The 25772-nt window shown below is 43.6% G+C and overlaps 1 protein-coding gene across 1 annotated transcript in view; it reads right to left on the bottom strand.

Annotated features, from left to right (window-relative positions):
* ITGA8 (integrin subunit alpha 8) overlaps positions 1-25772 on the bottom strand; it is a 239603-nt gene that overhangs the window by 182025 nt on the left and 31806 nt on the right. Inside the window, exons 3-5 of the mRNA XM_073629668.1 lie at positions 15655-15755; positions 3494-3617; positions 657-718 (exon numbers count right to left, since the gene is read on the bottom strand). Of these exons, the coding sequence (XP_073485769.1) occupies positions 657-718; positions 3494-3617; positions 15655-15755 (287 nt within the window). The remainder of the gene's footprint in view (positions 1-656; positions 719-3493; positions 3618-15654; positions 15756-25772) is intronic.

The following is a 25772-nucleotide window of genomic DNA, read 5'->3' as shown; positions in this document are numbered from 1 at the left end:
CCACGGCCGTTGCGGCCACCCCCATGTTCATGCATCCGGCCCCTTTCAGAACGCTAGGTGCCTGAATTACAGCGGCGGGGTTTTTTTTTTTTTTGAAGCACCTGATTAGAGCCATAGGCTCTAATAGGCTCCAAAATAGGGTAGACTTGGAGTGCAGAGCACTGCGCTCGGAGCCCACCCAGGTGTGTTAGAAAAGCAAATGAATATTAGCTTTTCTAACACTGAATCACCTCTCCGCCAATCAGGAAGCGCGGGTCTGTTACCTGTTTCCCGATTGGCTGAAAGGTCAGGCGATCCTATTGGACGCCTAGGAGGAGGGAAGAAGATTCATGGCGGCAGCCACCGTGATTTCAGAAGAGAAGAGGACACACCCGAGACACTGCCAGATGCCCACCGCAGCCTGATCCCCTGCCCGATGTGCCCGCCGATCCCCGCCGCCGATGGGGTAAGTGCAGGTGGACCGGCAGACAGCGGGGGGGTTTAAGGTATTTAATGTTTGCCGCCCCCAAACAAATGACCACCAGCCGCCACTGCTCAAGGGGTAATGGTGGGTGAACATAATGTTATAGCTGATCGGTGTACAGTATATGGCCCAAATGGAAATTCTTATATCAGGGGTGCTTAAAAACAAAACTGCATATTGGTGACATTATTACCTTGTAAAAATCCAGACTGAATCCTGCTTGGCAGTAACCTTGTCCCGCAGGGTCAGCATTACCTAAAAGAAAAGAGACTGTTTGAGCTCCCACTACAAAACAATGTATATTTGTCCATACAGTAAAAACTGTAGCACAGCAATTTGGAATTCAAGTCAAAAGTCAAGTTTATTGTGTTTGGAAGGGTTAGAGTCCCTGTCAAGTTTTCCCTGAGTTGGTGTCCCTTTTGGGGTCACTATAACAGGTCACCATCTACAGGACCATGCTGCATCCCATCAGCCAAAATCCCATCATCTTATCTTACAACAGTAAAAAATGTAATTTTATTGAATTTATACTAAATTAAAAATTAATTTATAGTAACAATTCAATAAAATTATATATTTTTTATTTTAAGAGGTATTGTGATTATCTTGTATGGTCCTATAGATGGTTACCTCTTTTTTGAGTATATGCATAAAAAGGTCACATGGATCATGCTTATTTCGGCACGCAGCCTTCTTGTAATTTTCCCCTTCAATTAACTAATTTTGATGTCTAAGTCACACACTATGTAGTGTCAAACCTCAACAGTAACTGGTTCTAGAGATTCTAACCAGTGTTAATTTTGACATCAAATTTCTATTTAGTTTTAGTTATAGTCTTTTGACTAAAATGCCATTTTAGCTGTATTTTAGTCATCTTAAGTTGTTTTCGTTTTAGTCCATTTTAGTTTAGATTCATTTGGTTAAATTTAAATGCATTATTTCTTTAGAACTGCCAAACATTATATACTCCTGGAGTAAAAATCGAATAACATGTTTATTATTTATGGTATTAAGGTTTGAACATGCACTACAGACACAGATTTAGCCGTTGTGATATAAATTCAATTTCGTTTTAGTTAGAGTCTTTTGACTAAAATGCCATTTTAGTTTTAGCCGTACTTTGGTCTTTTGACTAAAATGTCGTTTTAGTTTTAGTCGTATTTTAGTCATCTGAATTGTTTTAGTTTTAGTCGTATTTTAGTCGACTAAAATTCGTATTAATTTAGTTGACAAAAATATTTTAGTTGACGAAATTAACACTGGTTCTAACTCTTCTCTATCCAAAACTGGAGAAAAAAGTTTTGGCTGGTGTTACACCTTCATTCTGTATGTAGTGGATCTACCATCTTGTGCATATGTGCTTCTAAATGCACTGATGATTCTAAAGGCAAAATATATTTCATTTTTTAACTAATAATTTTACAATAGAGCAAAGTGTAGCTGAGGATGGTTACAATTTTAATCTTTAATTTTATTATTTGAATGCCAAGCTGTAACATCTATTAGAGAACAGGCCAAAATAAGCTGCATCCTTGGAGTAGTGACTTTGTGTTCTAGTAAGTAATCCTTTGTAAATAATCATTAGATCTCACTGGAATTCCTACAGGAAATTCCCTCTGGAATAAAAACAAATTCTTTGGATTTTTTGCATTTTTAGACCCGGGATGATGTTATAGTTTTAGAAGCAGATGATATTTCCCTTAGGGTGGCCATGGACAGGCGGCTAAAAGATGAGCATTGAGGCATCTGCCTGACTTTGAATGGTTTATGAGCCAACAAGAGAGTCTGCAGTATTGATTTTACACAATCAGACTACTTCCGAAGATCAGAACTACACAACATGGCACTGCTTCATGGCCTGACGTACATTACACACACTATTTGGCCCAAAGTTTGGTTATACCTGACCATCACTCCTATACAGAATGAGCTTATTGGATCCCATTCCAACACCATGGCCATTAAAATAAAGCCTTTCCACCAGTACTGGGACAGGGTCGTCCAGCACCCAGGGCAAGGATGCAGACTTGAGCCCTCTTCCAAATGCATGTCATAGAAAGGGTTACCACTATGTGCCTATTCTTTGCCCCCTTGTCCATGGTTGGCATTGAGTGCACAATGCCCCTGCATGGCCAATTGCTTGCTTTCTTGTGGCTAGAAGGTAGTTTTGCACATACACAATGTGTTTTTGTGTCAGCTGTGGGTGGATGGGGTGGAGAGTGGGTATGTTGGAGCATAGCGTGACAGCTTTAGAGTGTGGCGCCACTCAAGCCGATAGGTAATCATTTCCCTGGACTCACTGCCAGACATGGTGCTGGCGTATCCAAGTACCACTACAGAAGGCTAATTTATGTCATTAGAAAGGCTCGCCGCTCTCTGGATCAGCCATGTAGACAAGAGTGAAAGGCAGCCTCAGCTTGCATGTCTCTGCATGCCCCTACTGATGCATTTCTCCCCCACCTATGGGGGCTTAGTCATAGGGCTAATGACTAAGCTCTGGTGGGCGAAGTGAAACACGTTTTGGCGGAGACACTCAGGCTAAGGTTGCCTTTCACTCGTACCTGTGTGCTGAGAGTGCACTGCACAGTGAGCTCCCAACATGGATACTGGGCTCTCACCGAGAGCCTTGAGACCTGGTATATATCTATATATAGATATATAGATATATAGATATATATCTATGTATCTAGATAGATAGATATATCTATCTAGATATATCTATCTATCTAGATATATATAGCTATATATCTAGATAGATATATAGCTCTATATATATATATATATATATGTGTATATTTTTTTAAAAGGATAAAATAGATTGATCATTATAGTTCCCCTGGATACACCAAGTAGTTGAGATGATATGTACAGTTTTACTAACACATGTCAAAGTTGCAAAACTAGGTTCAGGTGTTAGGATTTACCCTCTGTCATAAAAGGGTTAACAAGCCAAAAAGGAACAAATAAGAGAAGTTAATGGTTAGGGTTTACATACACTTTAACAGTAAGATGTTAATTTCCAGGACTTACGGTTTCGACAAGGAGAGTATTCTGCGTATGAGCTGAAATTCTGAATGGCAATGTAGCAGGTCCCAACCGGGTCCCGTTCACTGGTTTCTTTTACGCTTCTCCAGTGGTATAAAGGTGCACAGGCCTAGACATAGGAAGACAGATGTTATATTGGAGACTGCTTCTAAATCCATTCCATCTATAGGACAACACAGAAAGCTGCACCACCATGTTTTCAGACCAGGGTTCATATAAATACATAATAAACCAACCAAAAGAAACCCCAAACAATTGTTTGCACCAAAAATATTCTCAAAATAATGGAAAAATTCTTTATTACAAAACACAATCAATATGTACAATATATAACACAAACACAGTAAAGAAGCATCCCACAAATATAATCCACAAGACAAAATCACTTAAAAACACCCTAAACCCTAAAAACATACCACCAGTCCTCAATAACAATATATGCTGTGTGCAGTTACTAGGTAACTCCTAATGAGCCAGGTCCTGAGCGGGGTACGTTCCACGTATAAGAACAACGCCTATCCCTGTGGGTCCCACATGCCCTTAGTCTTCTATAGCTCTCTTACTTTGTGTCGAAATAACAGTGGTGGGGACAGAAAGTTAGTGAGATTTTATCAATGGAGATCCACACAAGAAACCTCTCTATCCAAAACTTAAAGTGGAACTAAATCTAAAATGTAAAAATTGTGAGCAAGCAGAAGAGATATACTAGGGTCTCTTCTGCAAAAAGGCACACTTATCTTCCTGCTCGCAGTCATCTATTAAAGCAGAGCTCCACTCAAAAGGGGAAGCTCCGCTTGTCTGCCTCCCCCCCCCCCCCTGGTGCCACATTTGGCACCTTGTGGGGGGGGAGCGGGTACCTGGTTTTGAGAGGTACCCGCTCCCACTTCCTGCAAACTCAACCGAAAGTCCGACCCTCGCTGCGGGATCCCTGGACAGGTAAGTGCCCTAATAGTAAACCTCAGCAGCTAAAGTATTTGTAGCTGCTGACTTTTAATTTTTTGGTAAGGGGGCTGGAGCTCCTCTTTAAATATAAACTGGTCTGCAAATGCGCAGCTCAGCATGCATTCCCGGCACATTCTGGCTTTGCTGAAATGACAGACTTCATTGACAGACACCAATTAAAAAGCTAAGAGCCCGGCATCCAGATGTAGCTCCGAAAGAAGATGACAGTGGCCGGCGAGGGATGTTACCATCACTGGAAGGTGGAGGTGATTATTTATGGAGTTTTATTCCATTTTAAAGTGAAGGCAAAACTTTTGTTTTAGCAGTCTGTGTCACTGCTAGGGAGATTCACCCTCTCTAATTGTCCTGGAGATCGTTAGTGAAAGTGGAAGAAAATCCGGAATTTTGAGTGATCACCAGAATAGGAATAGAGGTGCTGCCAGTGGTGACCCTGGTGACTACCAAGGATCTTCCTTCTTTTGGAGCGATTCCCTCTTACTTCCTGTTGTGACTAAGGGACAGGAAGTAAAATCCCTGCAGTGGGACACATGGCAAAAAACCTTCCCTTACTCTATTACTAGTCCCACTTTAAAAAATGGTATTCAACCCCCCAATCGCCCCTCCCCTCTCCTAGCAGTGGCATGTGAGCCATTGATCTCCAAGCCATTGGGACCCAACTAGCTACCCGACGATATGTGGTGTGCTGAGCTACACATCCTAAATGCCTCTCACACACTGTTAATCCCACTGTAAAACCACACTATTAAAGGGAAAGTGCTCCACCGAAAGAAGGGCCCCATCAAAACCTGGCCAACCTTAATTACTAGGCGCCAGGTTTTTTTTTACCACCTCCACGGGTACCCTCATACTAGGAATGCATACACCCACCTGCTGGTGGGGTTGTTTGCACAAGGTGTACAACAGGACCCTTTTTTGATTCTTCTGAACTGGTTGTTTAGAGACTCTAGTTACCCAGTAGTAGTTAAATTTAGTCTTGCTACAACACTAGTGAAAGCTAGTGGTTAATGAACCATTTCACCTTTTATAGCATCCTTAAGTCTGTATAACTACATAGCAGAAAGAAAGAATGTGAGGAGGGGCCTCAATAGAGGGCCCTTTAATGGTGGACAACAATTGTCCGGTACCTCATCCTATGATAAGACTGCACAAAAAAAACCTAGCATGCTAGATTGATTACTTTAACGGTACCAATTGGGTAAATTATCAAAAAGATTTTATTGTACAAAGTTAAAATGTATAAACATGACGTAAAATATGATTTTACCACAGACATAAACAACAGCTCTCTGTATTTTCCTCATCAACCCCACTGCAGTCAGGGGATGAGTGGCTCGCTGTCGCATGCATAATTACATGTTTATTGATTTACCCTCTGTTTGTTGACATTGCCTTAATACATTTATTTAGTTATCTCTAAGGTGTTTGTGGCCTTATTTGTGTGCATTCTTATAGGGCGTACACACGGTCGGACTTTGTTCGGACATTCCGACAACAAAATCCTAGGATTTTTTCCGACGGATGTTGGCTCAAACTTGTTTTGTCTACACACGGTCACACAAAGTTGTCGGAAAATCCGATCGTTCTAAACGCGGTGACGTAAAACACGTACGTCGGGACTTTAAACGGGGCAGTGGCCAATAGCTTTCATCTCTTTATTTATTCTGAGCATGCGTGGCACTTTGTCCGTCGGATTTGTGTACACACGATCGGAATTTCCGACAACGGATTTTGTTGTCGGAAAATTTTATCTCCTGCTGTCCAACTTTGTGTGTCGAAAAATCCGATGGAAAATGTCCGATGGAGCCCACACACGGTCGGAATTTCCGACAACTCGCTCCGATCGGACATTTTCCATCGGAAAATCCGACCGTGTGTACGGGGCATTAGAGTGATAGCTTACCCAGATAGCAAGGATAACTTGCCACAATTTTTGGCAGTGTTGAATTGTAATGCCCTGTACACACGGTCGGACATTGATAGGACATTCCGACAACAAAATCCTAGGATTTTTTCCTACGGATGTTGGCTCAAACTTGTCTTGCATACACACGGTCACACAAAGTTGACGGAAAATCCGATCATTCTGAACGTGGTGACGTAAAACACGTACGTCGGGACTATAAACGGGGCAGTAGCCAATAGCTTTCATCTCTTTATTTATTCTGAGCATGCGTGGCACTTTGTTGCGTCGGATTTGTGTACACACGATCGGAAATTCCGACAACGGATTTTGCTGTCGGAAAATTTTATAGCCTGCTCTCAAACTTTGTGTGTCGGAAAATCCGATGGAAAATGTGTGATGGAGCCCACACACGGTCGGAATTTCCGACAACAAGGTCCTATCACACATTTTCCGTCTGAAAATCTGACCGTGTGTACGGGGCATTAGTCTGTTAACTTTCCGCACTTTTTCACTGGAAAGTTGTACACTTGCAGAGCACTTGATGCACAAGTTCTAGTTGGCACTTTTTCCAATTTGTAGCAAATTTGTGTGGCAAGTCTCTAACAAGCCCAAAGTTGCAGTGGTGAGTCTACAGCAAGAGCTCTGCAGCATTAAAATTCAGCCACAGTGACCCCCTTGTGGTGGGAGGACTATTGCACAATATAACTGAACCAGAACTTGCAGCAGACTTACAGAATGTTTTCAAAGAAAGTTGATCTGGAATCATGCATGGCCAAATTGCTGTAATTGTGAAGCCTGCCAGGTCTAGCAATAGCTTATCACGTCATTATTTAAACTTTCAGCACAATTACTGGGTAATAACCCTGAAGTCCACAGGTGTAAACAGCTTTATTATATGACCAAGTGTGTCAGTGGGGACCAAGAAGTTAAGAGAGCAGAACAGAAGACCCATCATCCCCAGCAGTTCTAGCAGGGAGTAAGCACTACATACGCTATAAGTGTCAATCCAGTATACTATTTTATATCTGTTCTGGGACTCCCATCATAACCTATACAGTTGTTTTGACTTGTAAAGAAAAAAAAAAACCTAGCTGTCTTTTCTTGTCATACAACAATGAATCGCTGTCAGATTATTTCCATCAGTGAGGTTTACACCACAACATGAAAAAATGTATCTAAAAACATGACAGTTTGAAAACATCCAAAACTAAAACTATTTGCCATAGCTGTCGGATTCCATTCTCCCTGCTGAGCTTGAGATGGTAAACAGTTCTGTTTTCTAGCAAAACAAAAATCACCAAAATATCACAAGAGGAAACTCCTGCAGAGATAGCACCTCTCCTACAATCAGAGTTTACAGAGATGACGTCCACATACAGGACCGATGACAGAACCTACCAACTGCCAGTCTCCAGTGTACAGGTATACTGCTCAATCCTTCCATAACTCAAATACAAGTCACAGCAACCCAAAAGAACCCGACTGCATACCGCATCTAGGTTTCTGAGTCTGATGACCAAAATGGGCAGATATTACACGAATGCATGCTATTGATCAGTCCTGTGTTTGATCGGCCCTAACAAAGCAATCAACCTTCTTAAAATATCCTTACTAGGTCATGTTGTTTAAGGCATATTCCACTTTTTGTAAACAAAACCATAAATCCATCCTTTTTGCAAAAAGAAAAAAAATGTGCATTAATTAATTTTTTGCATTGGAGAAACTGCAACCAGAACAGCTAACACATGCCCCGGGTCATTTTGGCAAGAGACAAATCACAGACGCTAACACATTTTGAGGATGTCCCCTCTTCCTCAGAGCTGAATGTCTGCTTTCCCATTGCATCATATATACTAAAAGTATGGAAAGACTACACAGTGAAGCCCCAATTTATTGCTTTTCTTTGTAGTTTTCATAACAGTCTAATTTAAAGGTCCACTTTTCTGGGATCGGCCCCTTACTCCGATCTGTGATCAGCCGAGTCTCATTGACTGGTGGCGGGAGGAGGTTAATGTGTGTTGAAGTTAAAGCAAGGGTGAATGAGCCTTAAAGAGCAATATCACCTAATATTTGAATTTTGTGTTGGTATTGTCAAGATTGATCGCATTCTGGCTTCTTTTATCTTTCTGGGATTCAACTGGTGAGATGTCTTAGCTCAAATGCTGTGGCCACTACCAGGCCAAATGAAATCAGACTCTTGATTCTATTTAACGACTGCAGGAACTAACAGTAGTTACTGCTTCTACCAATATATGGTCTTATGGAACAAGTAGTAACTACTGTCAAGAAATCTTGCCAGTCATCAAGAAATAGAGGAAGGTCTTGTCTAAAATGAATGAATGATTAGTTTGACTGGAGATGAACTATAACTAGTTTTGGATAGAGTATGGAAGGGCTAAAACCCCTGCTAGTTTATATTTCCCCTGTCTGTGTACCATTGGGGAAATTTCCCTTCCTGTCCTGGAGACACAACAGGAAATTAGAAGAAAGTAAGGTCACTTTTTTTTTTTAGATAGCTGTCTATGGCAGTGTTTCTCAACTCCAGTCCTCAAGGCACCCCAACAGGTCAGGTTTTCAGGATTTACCTCAGATGAAATGGCTGTGGTAATTACTAAGGCAGCGACACTGATCAAATCACCTGTGCAAAATAATGGAGAGCCTGAAAACATGATCTGTTGGGGCGCCTTGAGGACTGGAGTTGAGAAACACTGGTCTATGGAACAGGTAGTTGGAAGATCTCTAAAATAAAATTTTAGATTTCCCCTGACCTACTTTAATAGGTATACAGAACACTTTAAAGGAGAAGTACAGCCAAAGCTCATTTGGCTGTACTATCTCCTGTGGATCACAGAAGTGTAGTTCGTAATGCACTCCGGAGACCCGTTGTCGGCTGATGTCACAGAGCCCGTCCAGGCTTGGGAAGGAAGTGACTATATGAGCCACTGAGAGCCTGAGCCGGCCGCTCCCGCCCCCCCCCTTCACAGCCCAGTGCTCCAGTGAGCGAAGGGGGGGCAGAGCAGAGAGCTGCTAGCTGACAGTTCTCAGCTCTCCGCTTAGCGAGCCCTGAGAATCGAGCGATTGGCAGTGTTTGATCGTTCGGGTCTCAGTGTTAGAGCCACCTAGGTAAGTATAATTTTAAAAAAACAAAAAACAAACCCCAAACTTCTCTTTTAACATTTTCGTTTAAACTTGTTTTTGGCCAATAAGAAATTCACAAAAATCTATACCTAAAAAAATAACACTGTCTAGCAATATATAGAAACAACTCACTAATGAATAAATTGGGTAAAATAAAATGTATATTTCTGTTTCTTCCTTATAAATACTGCAACCACATATCAAAGAAAAACAGGATTCATCTAGCAGGGGAAGGAAGTTCTAACAAATGACCTTTTCTTGACGTATTATATAATGTATACTGTGACAACATGTTACCACTGAATGTAACGAGCTGCGGTCTTTCTGAAAGACATTTAGGAAGGAGCTCAAATAGCTGCAGACATATTTCCAAATATCTAGATGCCACAATATAAGACAAGGACCTCACTAATTGGTCCCCGGTGGATGTCGTTGGTCAGAACTGTCTAGTGGCAGTATGATTGTGGTATGGGATGAAGGCGTTGCACCAGAAGTGAGTTTCTGAGCCATAGAAAATTATAGTATATAGTCTCCTAGACATATACATACTGAAAGACTGAAAGATCTTAAAGAGGCAGCCCTCGCAGAACATACAGAGTTACATAGTTAGTCTGGTTGAAAAAAGACAAGTCCGTCCAGTTCAACCTACAGAGAAACTCCAAAAAAACACCCAAAAAAACATGATCCGATTTACTCCAGCAGGGGGGATTCCTTCCTGATCCCACAAGAGGCGATCGGATATTCTTTGGATCAACTTTACTTATAAATATTAGTAATCAGTTATATTATGTACATTTAGGAAAGAATCCAGGCCTTTTTTTTTAAAGAAATCTACTGAGCTGGCCAGAATCAACTTTTGAGGGAGTCTATTCCACATTTTCACAACTCTCATGCCCCATACACACGGTCGGATTTTCCGATGGAAAATGTCCGATCGGAGCGTGTTGTCGGAAATTCCGACCGTATGTAGGCTCCATCGGACATTTTCCATCGGATTTTCCGACATACAAAGTTTGAGAGCAGGAGATAAAATTTTCCGACAACAAAATCCGTTGTCAGAAATTCCGATCGTGTGTACACAAATCCGACGGACAAAGTGCCACGCATGCTCAGAATAAATAAAGAGATGAAAGCTATTGGCTACTGCCCCGTTTATAGTCCCAACGTACGTGTTTTACGTCACCGCGTTCAGAACGATCGGATTTTCTGACAACTTTGTGTGACCGTGTGTATGCAAGACAAGTTTGAGCCAACATCCGTCGGAAAAAATCCTAGGATTTTGTTGTCGGAATGTCCGAACAAAGCCCGACCGTGTGTACGGGGCATAACTGTGAAGAAACCTTTCCATATTTGGAGGTAAAATCTCTTTTCTTCCAGACGTAAAGAGAGCCCCCTTGTCCTCTGAGATGACCGTAAAGTAAATAAGGCCTCTTTCAGACGAACGATCCGTTCAGGTCCGCCTGTCAGTTTTTTAGGCGGACCTGAACGGACCCTCCATAGAACTCAATGGAGCGTTGGATGTCAGCGGTGACATGTCCGCTGACATCCGACCCGCTCCGATCCGAAAAAGTGTAACAGAGGAAAAACCTACTTTTCTATCCGTTTTCAGATCGGATCGGGTGACGATGGACTCTACGGTCCGTCGTCATCTGATCCCCCATAGGGGAGAGTGGCACTCTGACAGGTCCGTCGCTGCACAGTGTGCAGAGACAGACCTGTCATCTGCCTGCTCAGCGGGGATCCACGGAGCGATCCCCACTGAGCAAGTGGATGTTCACGGGACGGATCATCTCGGATCTGTCAGGTGTGAAAGGACCCTAACTCAACACCAAGTTCACTATATGGACCACTTATGTGTTTATACATGCTGACCATATCCCTCCTTAATCTCCTCTTTTCAAAAGAGAATACATTCAGCTAATCTTTCCTCATAGCTGAGCTCCTCCATGCCTCCTATCAGTTTGGTTGTCCTTTTCTCTGCACTTTCTCCAGTTCCCCAATATCCTTTTTGTAAACTGATATTTCAGTTATTGGTAGAGACTTGAGAGTTAAAGGAGAAGATTGGGGTATTTAAAAAAAAAAAAAACTACTAGCATAGATTTGACCTTGCAGCTGTCCCCCGTCAGCTCCAAGCCTGACAACTGAGTGATCACATGACTGCTGATCATTCAGTTCTCAGTTTTCTTAGAGCAGAGAGTAGTGACTGTTGCTGCTCTACTTTCTGCTCCCCCAGTGCACACAGGAGTGCTGGGCTGGGGAGGGGGCAGGGGCAGCTGGCTTCAGCTCTCAGTAGCACACTGAGAGCCAGAGACAACTGTCAATCAGGCAGCTGGGTGGAGCCCGACGATACGGCTGGAAATCTTCCAAAGCATGGAGCGGTTCTCTGGTGCCAGCTGACAGTAGGCTTTAGCCCGCTATAAGCCAACTCTGGGTCACAGGAGAACAAAAGTAAGTGCAACCCTGTGACCCAGAAGAGAAGTATGACCAAAAAAGCTTTGGCCATACTTCTCTTTAAAACCATCTGACAATTTCTTCTATCACTTGGGGGTTGGTGGGATCTTTGTACTGAGTTCCCACATTTTAACAGAAATTAAAAGCTAAAGCTGAAATTTACATCCACAAATATCAGAACATTGACTTATTTTCCTTGCTCCGTATGGCCACCTCTAAGGTCTCAATGGGAGAGGACCTTCTGAAAGCCACTACTACTACAGTATTGCAGTCTTTCTTTAGCAAACACTCATAACTGCTAGATCGGCCTTTCTCAACCAGGGTTCCTCCAGAGTAACTAGGGGTTCCTTGGGTAGTGAGCGGTAGAGGATTAATCTTCTGCCTGACAGTGCTTGTGTAGTTCCAGTACTAAGTTCAGCAGCACCAAAGACTTGGGACCAGCGATTATCAATATAAGTGGGTGCTATATATATCAGCATTCTATCCACTTATTACGAATGTCAGTGGGTTCTTCTCCCACTGACCACCAATATAAGTGATCTATTGTGAATGGTACCCCAACACATTGTACGGTAAAGACCATTCACAAGGCATAGCTAGCACCCTGGTGCACTTACTCTGCATTGTAAAAAAAAAAAGGGTCCTGTGCATTTTTCTGTCTGTTGCAGAGCGCCAACAGCCCACTGATAATAATGAATGGGTTGCCTAATGCAACAACACATGCTATGTCGGCCCCCCGATGCCGATCCGTTCATCAGCTCGGGTGCAGGTGCCGTCATTGTAACTAAGGGAAACCGGCACTGGAGCCTGCTGCGCATGCGTGAGTTGCGCTGCGCTTTCTGAATGGTCCGTCGTCTTCTGGGACACACACAGGTCCCAGAAGGCAGCGGGATGAAGGAGGAAATGACGCCGTGGGCCGCGGCTGAGGTAGGACGGAAGAATACTTCACATAAGGTAAGTAAAGAGAAAAAAATGAATCATTATCCAAAAATTAGTGGTGCAGGGGTGGTCATTCCTTTAAGAACAAGTTGTAAAATAGGGTGGAACTCCGCTTTAAAGGGGAACTAAACCCATTGAATTAACGGTTTTAAAAAACAGTTAAATCCTGGCACGTGTCATCACATTGGTTGTGCTCTCAACCAAACTGTCAAACCATCAAATGACTGGTGTTATAACTGATCACATGTGCAGCACCATGGCAGATCAAACAGAGGCTAAGATGGCAGGAGGATAAAGGATAGGAGGGTTTATTTCCACTTTAATGCACCACAACTGGATGCAAAGGTGTAAATAGGCCTTCAGGACCCGTTCACACTAGTGGTTGGGGTGGCAAAATCCCGCAGCTGAGCCTTTTTTTTTTTACCATCCCTCAACTGCTACCCCCTTTAGCTACAGAGGTAGCAGCTGGGGGTGTACACATGGTGCAGCTCTGATGCTTTGCTTCGTGGCCATTTATTATTATGGAATGGAATATGGAATATGACTATGGAATTATAGTCATTTTAGCCCTGTTTACATTTACTTTGCTCTCTGAAGAGCGATCTGTGCTCAGATCTCTCTTTAGAGAGCATTTGACAGGTGGAGAGGAGGCATTGTATCCCTTCTTCACTACCTGTTTTAACCCCTAAATGTCAGACTACTGTGCGGCAACTGCACACGCTGTGCATGGTTGCAGAGTCATTGTAGCGCAGCCCCATTCACTTGAGTGAATTGGAAAGCATCACAGCAACGGCATGTATACACCCCTGGCTTCTGCCTTCCTAGTTAAAGGGGGAACGGTTGAAGGGTGCTAAAAATGCTGCTCAGTTGTGAGGTTTTATTGCCCCCAACCACAAGTGTACACAAACCCTTTCGGTGGGCGTAGAACCCGCCAAATGCGACCCATTCAAGTGAATAAAGCCGTATACACAAGATCGGACTTTCCGCTGGGAAATGTTCGATGACAGGCTGTTGGTGGTAAATCCGACTGTGTGTACGCTCCATCGGACAATTGTTGTCGGATTTTCTGCGGACAAATGTTGGATGGCAGGTTTTCAAATTTTCCACGGACAAATGTGTGTTGTCGGATTTTCCGAGCGTGTGTATACAAGTCCGTCGGACAAAAGTCCAAAGTACAAACACGCATGCTCAGAAGCAAGGATGAGCCAGAAGCGGTTGGTCTTGTAAACTAGCGTCTGTAATGGAGAATTAACATTCGTGACGCAGGACATTATGAAATCTCGAAATGCAGCGCACAATTCTCTTCTTCTTTAATGGGATAATAATGAAGCTGCTTTGCTGGTGATACTGATGGAGTTATGGCAAACAAATTTTCAAAGGCTTTTTTTTTCTAGTGATATCAAGAGTAATATTATTATGCTTTTTTTAATTTTTATTTAGGCAAGTTACCACAACACCATTATCCTGTAGTTTATAAGATCAAAGATACAACTATGTTGGTGTCCCTTGTCAATTTTACATTGTATTTTATAAAATGTAACTGCCTACTCCCAAACTGTCATTTGAAGTAAAACACATAGCCAAGTATTATTCTCCACAATTTTTTATTGTGCATTAAAAAAAGAAAACAAAAACAATTAGACATGCTCTCTGCCAATAGAACTTAACCAAAAAGTGCATTCTATGCATCCAAAAATATAGAAAATATACCAAATCAAATCATTATTCAATCAAAACAAATGTCAAAGCAATAACTCCAAGGCCAATAACAAATAACATGTTATCTCCTCCGATTCCGCAACATGGCTGGTTGACGAGCGGCCGTTCAGAAACGAACTGAAAAGCGCGAAATGAAAAGCGCGAATCAACACTCAGCAAACTTCTACTAACACAAAATTAGCAGAAGGAGCCCAAAGGGTGGCGCTAAAGAGTTGAAAAGCAACATAGTACGTCACTACGCTCGTAATTGTTGGCCAAAAATTGTGTGGCCATGTGTATGCAAGACAAGTTTGGGCCAACGCCCTTGGGACAAACGTCCATGGTTTTGTTGGCCAACAATCTGATCATGTGTACGAGGCTTTAGGCTGGATACACACTATATCACTTTTGTTGTTAGATGTCCTTTAGATTTACCTTCAACTATGTAGTGCAAGGGCCTGCCTGATTGCATACAAATTGAAAGTGTTTAGGTTTGACCTCATAGTATATGGTTTTGGTAAATCTGAAGGAAAAAATCTACAGAAAATTGTATAGTGTGTATCCAGCTTAAGGCTGCTTCGTGAGTTCAAGGGGTTAAAGCAGGTGGTGAGAAGGCAAGACAACTCTTCCTCACCACATCAGCTGCTCTCTGAAGAGCGCTCCAAATGTAGATCGCTCTTCAGTGACCAAAGCTAGTGTGAATGAGCCCTAATAGTTTCCCTTTAATAAGTTTGACTGTTTAGATTCACATGCAGAATTCGGTCCACAACTGGTACTAACTCTGTCTGGACTTCCTAGCAGGAGGAAAACAGCAATAAAAATGGTTTATTTAGAATAGCTAATGATAAAAAGATTAGCAGGATAAAGCCATTATGTAGCCATTCTTATAATAATAACAGCAGATGTGCGTTCATTAATTTATATTTACCAGACTTGGAGACTTTTATATTGTAGCACAAAACGCAGCGTCTGCTTTCCATTGCTATAAAAGAACAGGCTGTGTATACATATTCTGACATCAGACATAAAGGTTTAGATTAAATTTCATGCTTACCACAACTTTTTCCTTATGAGACCTGACCATTGCCCCAAACCATTGTTTTGACTTGAATTCGAGCGCCTGTTTGGTTCCATTCAGCCTGCTGTGCCTGTTGCCTGTACAGGAAGAAGAACATTAGAGCCCAGTCAGTCGGGATTCTCTGTCTCATGCTAAAATGCGATGCCGGGCTCGTTAGCTGGTCACTGAGTTACGGCCCTCATCTAACACAACATAAAAATACACCGGGGACAAAAAAAACATAAAAAAGAACGAAATACTAGAGGACCAGCAACTAAATACTTCTGAAAACTAAAAGGCCGCTGAGGACGGTACAAAACCAACTCTGGCAAATACAAATGTCTTGTAACATAATTAGGTTCTTTTCACATTCTAAATGGTTTAATGAGCGGCTCTAGACAACAGATGAAACCGGTTTGTGACCCAAAAGACAGACTGACACCGAACCAAAATTAGTTCACCAAAATTGTTGTTACTCTGATTGTTCTATACTGCACTGCATTCACCAGGACTCTCACATTGCTTGTAGGGGAGACTGCAGCCTCCTGTCTTAGGATTCTGTAATGTGAAACCTTTTCATGCTCTGATGTCCTTGGGAGAAGCTCCAATGGTCTTAAAGCGAATCCAAGGCCCTTTTCACACGGGGCGGACACTGTTATGATCAGCAGGGGATTTGTCCGCTGATCCCCTGCTGATCAGAGCACAGCGGGTGGATGATGGGTCTGTGTCTGCTCTGTTTCTGCAGAGCAGACATGGGCCAAGTCAGCCCTTCTCTATGGGCTGCCGCGTGTAAACAAACAGACAACGGAATGCCCTTTGACCCGATCCACCAGTGATGGTGAACCTTGGCAACCCAGATGTTTTGGAACTACATTTCCCATTTCCGACCACATGCCCCCAACATGGGGGAGTGCGTGCGTCCCCCATCCCAAAGCACCTTGCCCCCATCTTGATGGGGACAAGGGCCTCTTCCCGACAACCCTAGCCGGTGGTTGTCGGGGTCTTTGGTCAGGGGGGCTTATCAGAATCTGGAAGCCCCCTTTAACAAGGATGCTGTCATCCGGAAGCACAGCCCCCTTGTGACGTCACCGCCCGGGGGAAGGATGGGACCGTGATGTCACAAGGGGGCGGACCTGTGGATTATGTCATCCAATGGCCACGCCCCCATTGTTATCTAAGAAACGCTTGACAGCGGCGCAGACAGATCAGCAGGATGAAGCATCGGAGGAGGGTCATTGGTGGGAGCGGCGGCAGAGGAAGAAGCACACCAGACAGAAGAGAGGAGAAAGAAGAAGAGCGGACAAAGAATCGGGAGAAGGAGAAGATGCAGGAAGACCAGAGGAAGAAGAAAATTTTTTTAATAAAAGACTTGTCAAAAACTGTCTGCTGTATTTTTTCACACTACTCTACTTTTTTTGGTGAATGGGTTAGGGGTACAATGTACCCCATACTCATTCACATAGGGGGGAGGCCAGGATCTGGGGGCCCCCTTCCAGATTCCGATAAGACCCCAGCCCGCAGACCCCGACAACCACCGGGCAATTGTTTTTGGGAAGAGGCACTTGTCTCCATAAACATGGGGGCAAGGTGCTTTGGGGTGGGGGGCGCAGAGCCCACGCACCCACTCCCCCATGTTGAGGGCATGTGGCCTGGTACGGTTCAGGAGAGGGAGGGGCGCTCACTCGTCCCCTCTCTTTCCTGACCTGCCGGGCTGCATGCTCAGATAAGGGTCTGGTATGGATTTTGGGGGGGGGGGGGCCACGCCATTTTTAAAAAAAAAATTTGGCATGGGAGGGGGGGTGTCCCCTCCGAATCCATACTAGACCTGAAGGGCCTGGTGTGGACCTGGGGAGGACCCCACGCCATTTTTTTTTCACGATTTCGTTTTTGCCGGCAATTCTTTTTTTTACAATTAGCTGTCAGCGGGGAAGCCCGCTGACAGCTGATGACTCATTGGTTGTTAAGGACGCGGCGGCCGGTTTCCTGGCCCCCTCCTTAGCAACCAGTTATATACAGTAAAAACACAAAACGCTAAATTGCGTCAAAATTGCGGTAAAAACACAGCGTTTTGAATGTGGGTCTATTGAAGTCTATTACATGCAAAAAGCTGCATTTTGTGGTAAAAAAAGTCCCTGACCCTTTCCAAAAATGCAGAGGCACACAAATGCATTGATGTGAACATGTTCCATAGGAACCCATGTTAAAAAATTTCCCTGCCTTTCTGCAAAATGCATCAAAAAACGCATTAGTGTGAATGTAGCCTAAGGCACTGCTGAGTTTGTAGAGGCTGATCTGCTGACAGCCTTAGCCCTTGTTCACATTGACTGCTGTTCTGAAATCGTGCGCCTTCATCTGAAATCGCACAATTTCAAAGCCGCATGTCAGTGCAACTTTGAAGACATCTGTGCGGCTTCATGCACAGATGTCTATCCAAGTTACACCCGAAAAGTAGTAGGAACTACTTTTTCAAATCGATGCGGCACTGCAAAGTCAGCTTCGCACTGATTTGAACAGTGCCAATGCCTGTGCGAAATCACGAAATTGCCATGGTGCTGCACATGTGATCAGTTATGACACCAATCATTTGATGGTTTGACCGTGGAATATGGAAGCTCCTGCAAAAAAGAGGAAGGATTAGAAAGGTGTCAACAAAAATTCCTATGGGGTTCTCTTTAAAAAAAAAAAAAAAGTCCCATGGGGACTAGGTTTTGGTACAGTTGGGTAAGAAGTTATTTAGCTGTACTGTAAGATATTCCATGTTATGGACACTGTAATTGCATTTGTATAGATTGGATGTGGATGGTCCAGCTGAATGTCTCCATTTGAAGGCTATTAGGCATCTTGTAGCAGATAGGACATTTTTGTTTTTGTCTTGATGTACCTAGAATCTCATTATTCAATTTAAATTGAAATTAAGCAGCTCAATTCACTTCAGATTACACACATTCCATATTAGAACCCCTCAATGGAGTCAGCCGTAACATTATTACTTCATCGGGTTTGGCAAAAATTGTCCACAGACAGAAATGTCAGCTGACGTGCCGTGGCCAATTTCATTCCACTCTGGCACCTTGCAGGTAAAAGGAATGGTGAACAAAAACAGTTAGAGCCCTTGCACACTGGGGCGGTTTGCAGGCGCTATTGCGCTAATAATAGCGCCTGCAAACCGCCCCGAAAGTGCCGCTACTTTCATTCCAGTGTGCAAGCCCCGAGGGCTTGCACACTGGAGCGATGCGCTGGCAGGACGGTAAAAAAAGTCCTGCTAGGAGCATCTTCGGAGCGGTGAAGGAGCGGTGTGTATACCGCTCCTTTACCGCTCCTGCCCATTGAAATCAATGGGACGGCGCGGCTATACCGCCGGCAAAGCGCCTCTGCAGAGGCGCTTTGCGGTGGTATTTAACCCTTTCTCGGCCGCTAGCGGGGGGTAAAACCGCCCCGCTAGCGGCCGCATACCAACGGTAAAACGCCGCTAATAATAGCGGCGTTTTACCGCCGACGCCGCCCCCCACCCCAGTGTGCAAGGGCTCTTAAACAATTTTAGCCCAGGTTCACACTGACAGCGGAAATGAATTGTGCGAGTTCAGCTCCCAACTTCGGGCGGCGATTTCAGAGACATCTGTGCGGGTTGCTGCACAGATGTCAATGGAAATCGCACCCCAAAGTCGCCAAAAGTAGTACTTGTCATACTTTTGGGAATCGATGTGGCTACGCAAATGCGGCGTCACACCGATTTGGACGATGCCATTTCCGGCAATTCCCGCCAGTTTGGCATGAGATTTGACATGTCAAATATCATCTACTCCAGTGGTTCTCAACCTCAGTCTTCAAGTATCCCCAACAGGCCATGTTTTCAGGTTTTCCTTTACTTTGAACAGCTGCTTTAAATCTATATGAATGACGTATTGATAAGAGCTATTTTATCTAAGGGAAGTTCCCAAAACATGGCCTGTTGGGGGTACCTGAGGACTGAGGTTGAGAACCACTGATCTACACTAATGGTGCCCATACACTAGAGGAAAGATAGTTTGAAAATCTGTCATTTGGACAGCTCGTTCGTTTTTCGTCCAGTTAATGGGCACAAATCGATAATCATTGGTGATGTTTGTGAGCCAATAAATCAAAGGAAACGTTTTCGAAAACTTCTGCCAAATGGACGATGCATTGAAAAGATAACCACTTGCCTACTGGGCACTTTTAGCCCCTTTCTGCACAGGCCAAGGCCGTGTACACACGAGCGGAATGTCCGACAGAAAAAGTCAGACGGAAGTTTTTTATAGTCTATTCCGATCGTGTGTGTGCCTCATCGAACTTTTGTTTTCCAAAATTCTGACGGGCCTAGAAAGAGAACATGTTCTAAATTTTTCAGACGGAACCAATTCCTATCAGGAAAACCGCTCGTCTGTATGCTGTTCCGACGGCCCAAAAACGACGCATGCTCTGAAGCAAATACGAGATGGAAGCTATTGGCTACTGGCTTTTGAACTTCCTTTTTCTAGTCCCATCATACGTGTTGTACGTCACCGCGTTCTGGATGGTTGGACTTTGGTGTGACCGTGTGTAGGCAAGACAGCTTCGGAGTTTATTCCGACGGCAAAACCGGTCGTGTGTACGCGGCATAAGTTTCTGTTATAAAATTTTGCAAATAAGTATTTTTTCTTCTTCACTGATTGGCACTGATAGACTGCACTGATGGGCACTGCTGAGGCGTCATTGGTGGGTATTGATAGGTGGCACTAATATGAACTGATAGGTGGCACTGATGGGAACTGATAGGAAATGATAGATGGCACTGATTAGCACTAACAGGCTGCACTGATTGGCACCGATAGGCTGCACTGATAATCAGTGCCCTGATTATCAGTGTGAACGATGTCCTGACAGCTTTGCCAGTTAACGGCTCTCCTTTCCTTCCATAGACACAGCTATGATTAGCTGTGTCCAAAGGACACAGCAGTCATAGAGCGTGCCTGATCACAGAACACGTCTTTTGACGTCCTCCCAGAACAGGACGACCGTGCTATAGCCGTCATCCGGTTATAGCACGATCGGCAATCGGTTAATGTGTTTCTGTTAGGAAAACCAAGTATTGGTACTGCACAAGTGTGAAAAAAAATGTTAACCCACAAGATATATGTTCGTGTCAACAAACGGTCATGTCTAAAATAAAGAGTATAGCAATAGTACATGCAAGAAACACACAACCATCAAGATAGGCAATTTTTATATACCGTATATACTCGAGTATAAGTCGAGTTTTTCAGCACATTTTTATGTGCTGAAAGTGCCCCCCTCGACTTATACTGGAGTCAAGCACTTTTCTGCAGCAAAAAATTTCATTTTCCGAACCGAATTTGAGGCCCCGTATCTCAGGGCCACTTGGTGCTAGGAGTTCCACATTTGGTGTGCAAACACAGTGGAACAGGTGCCATAACATATCCAAAGATGGAGTTACTAGCACCAAGTGGCCCCAAGATACGGGGCCCCAAACCCGGTTCGGAAAATGTCATTCTTTGCTACAGAAAAGTGCTTGACATTTTCTGAACCGATTTTTGGGGCCCTGTATCTCGGGGCCACTTGGTGCTAAAAACCCCAGCTTTGGATATTTTATGGTGCTAGTTCCACTGGGTTTGCACACCAAATTTGGGGTTCTTAGCACTAAGTGGCCCCAGGATACGGGCCCCAAATTTGATCAACTGTGTCCATCTGCAGCAATGTCATTTTGGGACCCTTTGGGCTCAGAGACCTCAAATTTTGGCTGCAGCTAGGGGGCATCTAGGAACCCTAACTATCGAGTTTGAAGTTCGGGGGACCTATGGCTGCAAATGGGCACAGTGAGGCTGCAAATGGGCATTGTTGACCCTCTTTTCCACTTACAGTAGCTGTGCATTTCTCACCCTCGTCTTATACTCGGGTCAATACGTTTTTCCCATTTTTTTGTGGTAAATTAGGGCCTCGACTTACTCGGAACGACTTATACTCGAGTATATACGGTAACCATTTTTTTTTCTGTGATTGTTACCTGAAAATTTTAATTATTAAGAAAAATAGAGACCAAAATAATGCTTGTTGTTAGAAAATCAGTCATTATATGATAGCAATATCGTTTGCTCTCATGACTGTGTATTCGTTTTTCGAAATGTGTTCGAATAATTTTTCGACTGGTGTATGGCTAGTATATTCATCTTAGAGATCTGCCGAAGGGAAATGTCAGCTCAAAAGATCAGAAAAGATCTGTCCTCATCTCTCCTAAATCCAGCATTGAACAATTTCCATACATCTGCGGAGTGAAGGATTGTCCAATTAGTGGGAGTCAGTCTTCTGTCCACAATCCCTTCATTTGCAGAGTATTAGATGCGTTTTGGCAGGTGTCTAACTAAACACTAAAATCTCCTGCATGACTTAAGGCCCACACGATACGAAAATCAGAAGTAAAAATTTCCTCCGACGAACGATCTGCTGATTAGTACGGTGCTTTCGACAACCGATTCCGATTTTTCATCTGACAAAAGCTGGATGTGCAGACTATAAAATTTTAATCGTATGTGAACACAACATCAGATTATCGTTTAATTAGTACGGTTTTCACCCGCAAAAAAACTTATGCTCAGAAATGAAAGAATACATACAAAACTATTCAACACACAACGTCACTTCTGAAGTAGAATTCTGTCGTATGAGAATTTTCATATTGTGATTAACCTCTAGCATGCAACAAAAAATGGATGAAAATCTGATCATGTATATGAGGCTTTAGTCAGATAGGGGAGAAGATAAATGTCCATCAAATTCAACCTTAATGGCAATATATTGTCTTTTTAAAGTTTTTCAAATATCCACGTAATCAGATCAGCTTGATGTAATCAATCTTTTCAATATGTTAGGCCAATCTCCCAAATTTGCATTGCAGTAACGCACATTTTACTGCATGTTGCTGCCATGCATGATAATGCAGGAGCCGGAGGACGGTGTACTGCAGTGCCATTTACTCAGAAAGGCATCCCAACACACATCCTCTATGCACTAGAACGGATCTGTGTTTTAGACGGTCACAATACGCACTGAAAGGAAAAAAAGTGCAGGTGCGTTAAAAGGACCATTGTGGTGTGTTCGAAAGGAATAGACTACATCACCACAATGCATCTCAATGCACATAATAATGCACTTCAAATTACATGCAGTAGCATATTTAAAGTGATTGTAATGTTACCACCCCATGGGGGCTCCGGCTTTGGGGCTTTCCCTCCTCTCCATCTGCGACATGTTTAGAGATATAACTTTGACAATTGTATCACCGGGGTGACAAATAATAATTTTGGTTGTTTTCATTTACTGTATTGTGTGAATAAGCACCTCAATGGCTCCTGAAAAAGTGGACCAAGTCTGTGAAACGCGTTGGTCCTAAAGGAATTAACTATTTTCTGATATAATGTTCTGCTTTACCACACTGATGTTTCATCATTTGTTTTTGTTTTAAGGATAGTTCATGAGATATTGTATGAATTAGGATATAAAATCCTTTTTAATATTTAATAATAAAAAAAAAGGTTTGTACAACAATTGTAAAGTTAATCATTTTTTTTTAACCCCTTTCCGACTGGCTCACGCCGATATACGTTGGCAGAAGGGCACGGCTGGGCGAAACCTCGTGTGGGTACGTTGTTCCCTTCAAGAGACGCTAGGGGGTGCGAGTGCGCCCTTTGCAGGGTGGGGGACCCAATGCACGTGGCCGGCAGGCGCGATCGCCGACGGCTACTCGCGATCGCGGGCATAAGAGCAAGCACAGGGATTTGTGTGTGTCAACACACAAATCCCTGTTCTGTCAGGGGAGAGTAGATATATTGTTTGTTCCTGTCAGAAACCATGAATCAGACTGAGACAAAAGTACAGTTAAATCACACTTGTTTAATAATATTAATAAAAAGGTAAACAGAGTAAACGTAGTCAAAACATAGCCAGAGTTCAGGAACCGGAACGGATAGTCAGACAAGCCAAAATGTCAGGGAGCCAGAGATGAGCGTAGTAGAACAGCAAGCAGGATCTGGAGCTAGAAGGAATATCAGCCAAGCAAGTCTTTAAAAGGAACACAGGAGAGCTTCTCTAGAGATGTGACCAAGGCGAAGGCAGACATCATCTGGGCTGGACGGCTTAAGTAGGCAGGACTGATGAGCAGGATATCATCAACAGGTGAATCACTGTGGAGAGATAGGAGCTGGCAATTAGCCGACAGCTGAGCGGCCAGCTTTGAGAAGGATGGGCTGAGCCCAGCCCTGACAGTTCCTAGTAAGTAGGAACAGCGATATGTCTCCTCCATCAGTCAGTCCTATCCCCATACAGTTAGAAACACTAACTAGGGAACACAGTTAACCCCTTGATCGCCTCCTAGTGTTACCCCGTTCCCTACCAGTGAAATATTTTTTTATAGCACTGATCGCTGTATAAATGTCAATGGTCCCAAAAATGTGTCAAACGTGTCCGATCTGTCCGCCACAATGTCACAGTACTGCTAAAAATCTCTGATCACCGCCATTACTAGTAAAAAAAAATAAAATAAATAAAAATGCCATAAATCTTTCCCATAGTTTGTAGACACTATAACTTTTGCGCAAACCAATCAATATACGCTTATTGCGATTTTTTTTTTTTTTTTTACCAAAAAAATGTAGACGAATATATATCGGCCTAAACTGATGAAGAAATTATTTTTTAAAAAATATTTTTGGGGATATTTATTATAGCAAAAAGTTAAAAAATATTCTTTTCAAAATTGTCGCTCTCTTTTTGTTTATAGCGCAAAAAAGAAAAACCGCAGAGGTGATCAAATACCACCAAAAGAAATCTCTATTTGTGGGAAAAAAAAAGGAATGCAAATTTTGTTTGGGTACAGCATTGCATGACCGCGCAATTGTCAGTTAAAGCGACGCAGTGCCAAATTGTAAAAAGCGCTGTGGTCAGGAAGGGGGTAAAATCTTCCGGGGCTTAAGCGGTTAAATAACAAACACGTCAGTGGTTTTTCACAGACCAGCCCTGATCCTCCTCTTCTTGGGTCCCCTCCCGGCACTCCTGAATATTCCTCTTCTCTGTGCGCCACCATAGGAAGCTGCTACCTGTGGTGGCACACTTGGGGGCTCGATCCCGAGCCACTCTGTGTGTGTCCATGGACACACACAAATGCGGCTTGGTCCCGCCCCTCTCTCCTGTTACTGGATTTGACTGACAGCAGCAATAGCCAATGGCTCTCACTGCTTTCACTGAGTCCAGGGAGGAGGGAGAGAGAGAGAGAGAGAGAGAGAGCAGCGCTGCTGCTCTCGGGCAAAGCGCTGGCTTGGGCTTGGGTAAGTATTTTGGGGTCTGGGGGGAGCTGAGAATGGAAGCTTGTTTGGCTGTACTTCTCCTGTGGATCACAGGAGTGCAGTTCGTTCTGTACTCCTGTGACCTGCTGAAGTCCGCTGTCGGCTGACATCACAGAGCCAGTCCAGGCTCGGGAAAGATTGCAACCATATGGTCGGGATCCGCCCACATGCCTGGACCGGCACCCTGCTTAGCCTCTCTGCGGGCTCCTGAGAGCCTGAGCCGGCCACTTCCGCTCCAGTGAGCTGGGGGGGGGGGGGGGCAATCTGATTGACAATCACCAGCTCTCTGCTGAGGGAGCTCTGAGAACTGAGCGATCGGTAGTATTTGATCCCTCAGTTCTCACCCTTAGAGCCGATGGGGGGACAGATGCTGCATCCACCTAGGTAAGTACAGTATGATTCCAAATAAAAATTTAAAAAAAAATCCCCATACTTCTCCTTTAACGCAGAGAATGTGTAAAGGTAAGAAAAAAACCTTCAGCCTTTACAACCACTTTAATGTGTTAACAGCCTTGTTTATATTTCATTTGTACCTATTTATGTACATAGGGGGTAGCCATACTTGCTCATTACATACTCTGCTTCCTACTTTGTAGCTTCACATAGTAGCTGTGCTGCTCACTGTTAAACCATAGTCCACAATCAAGGATAAGGAGCACACAATAGAAGTTGCCCAGCCTTGCTACAATTGTAAGTAGCTGGTGGATGCCTCCGACACAGCCACTGGGGAAGTCACACCTACCTACAAAGCAGGTGAGTGCTCGC

This window comes from Aquarana catesbeiana, linkage group LG05 (assembly GCF_042186555.1).
Source record: "Aquarana catesbeiana isolate 2022-GZ linkage group LG05, ASM4218655v1, whole genome shotgun sequence".
Taxonomy (NCBI): domain Eukaryota; kingdom Metazoa; phylum Chordata; class Amphibia; order Anura; family Ranidae; genus Aquarana; species Aquarana catesbeiana.
The sequence above is the reverse complement of the archived record's forward strand: the minus strand, read 5'-3'. Positions and strand labels throughout refer to the sequence as shown.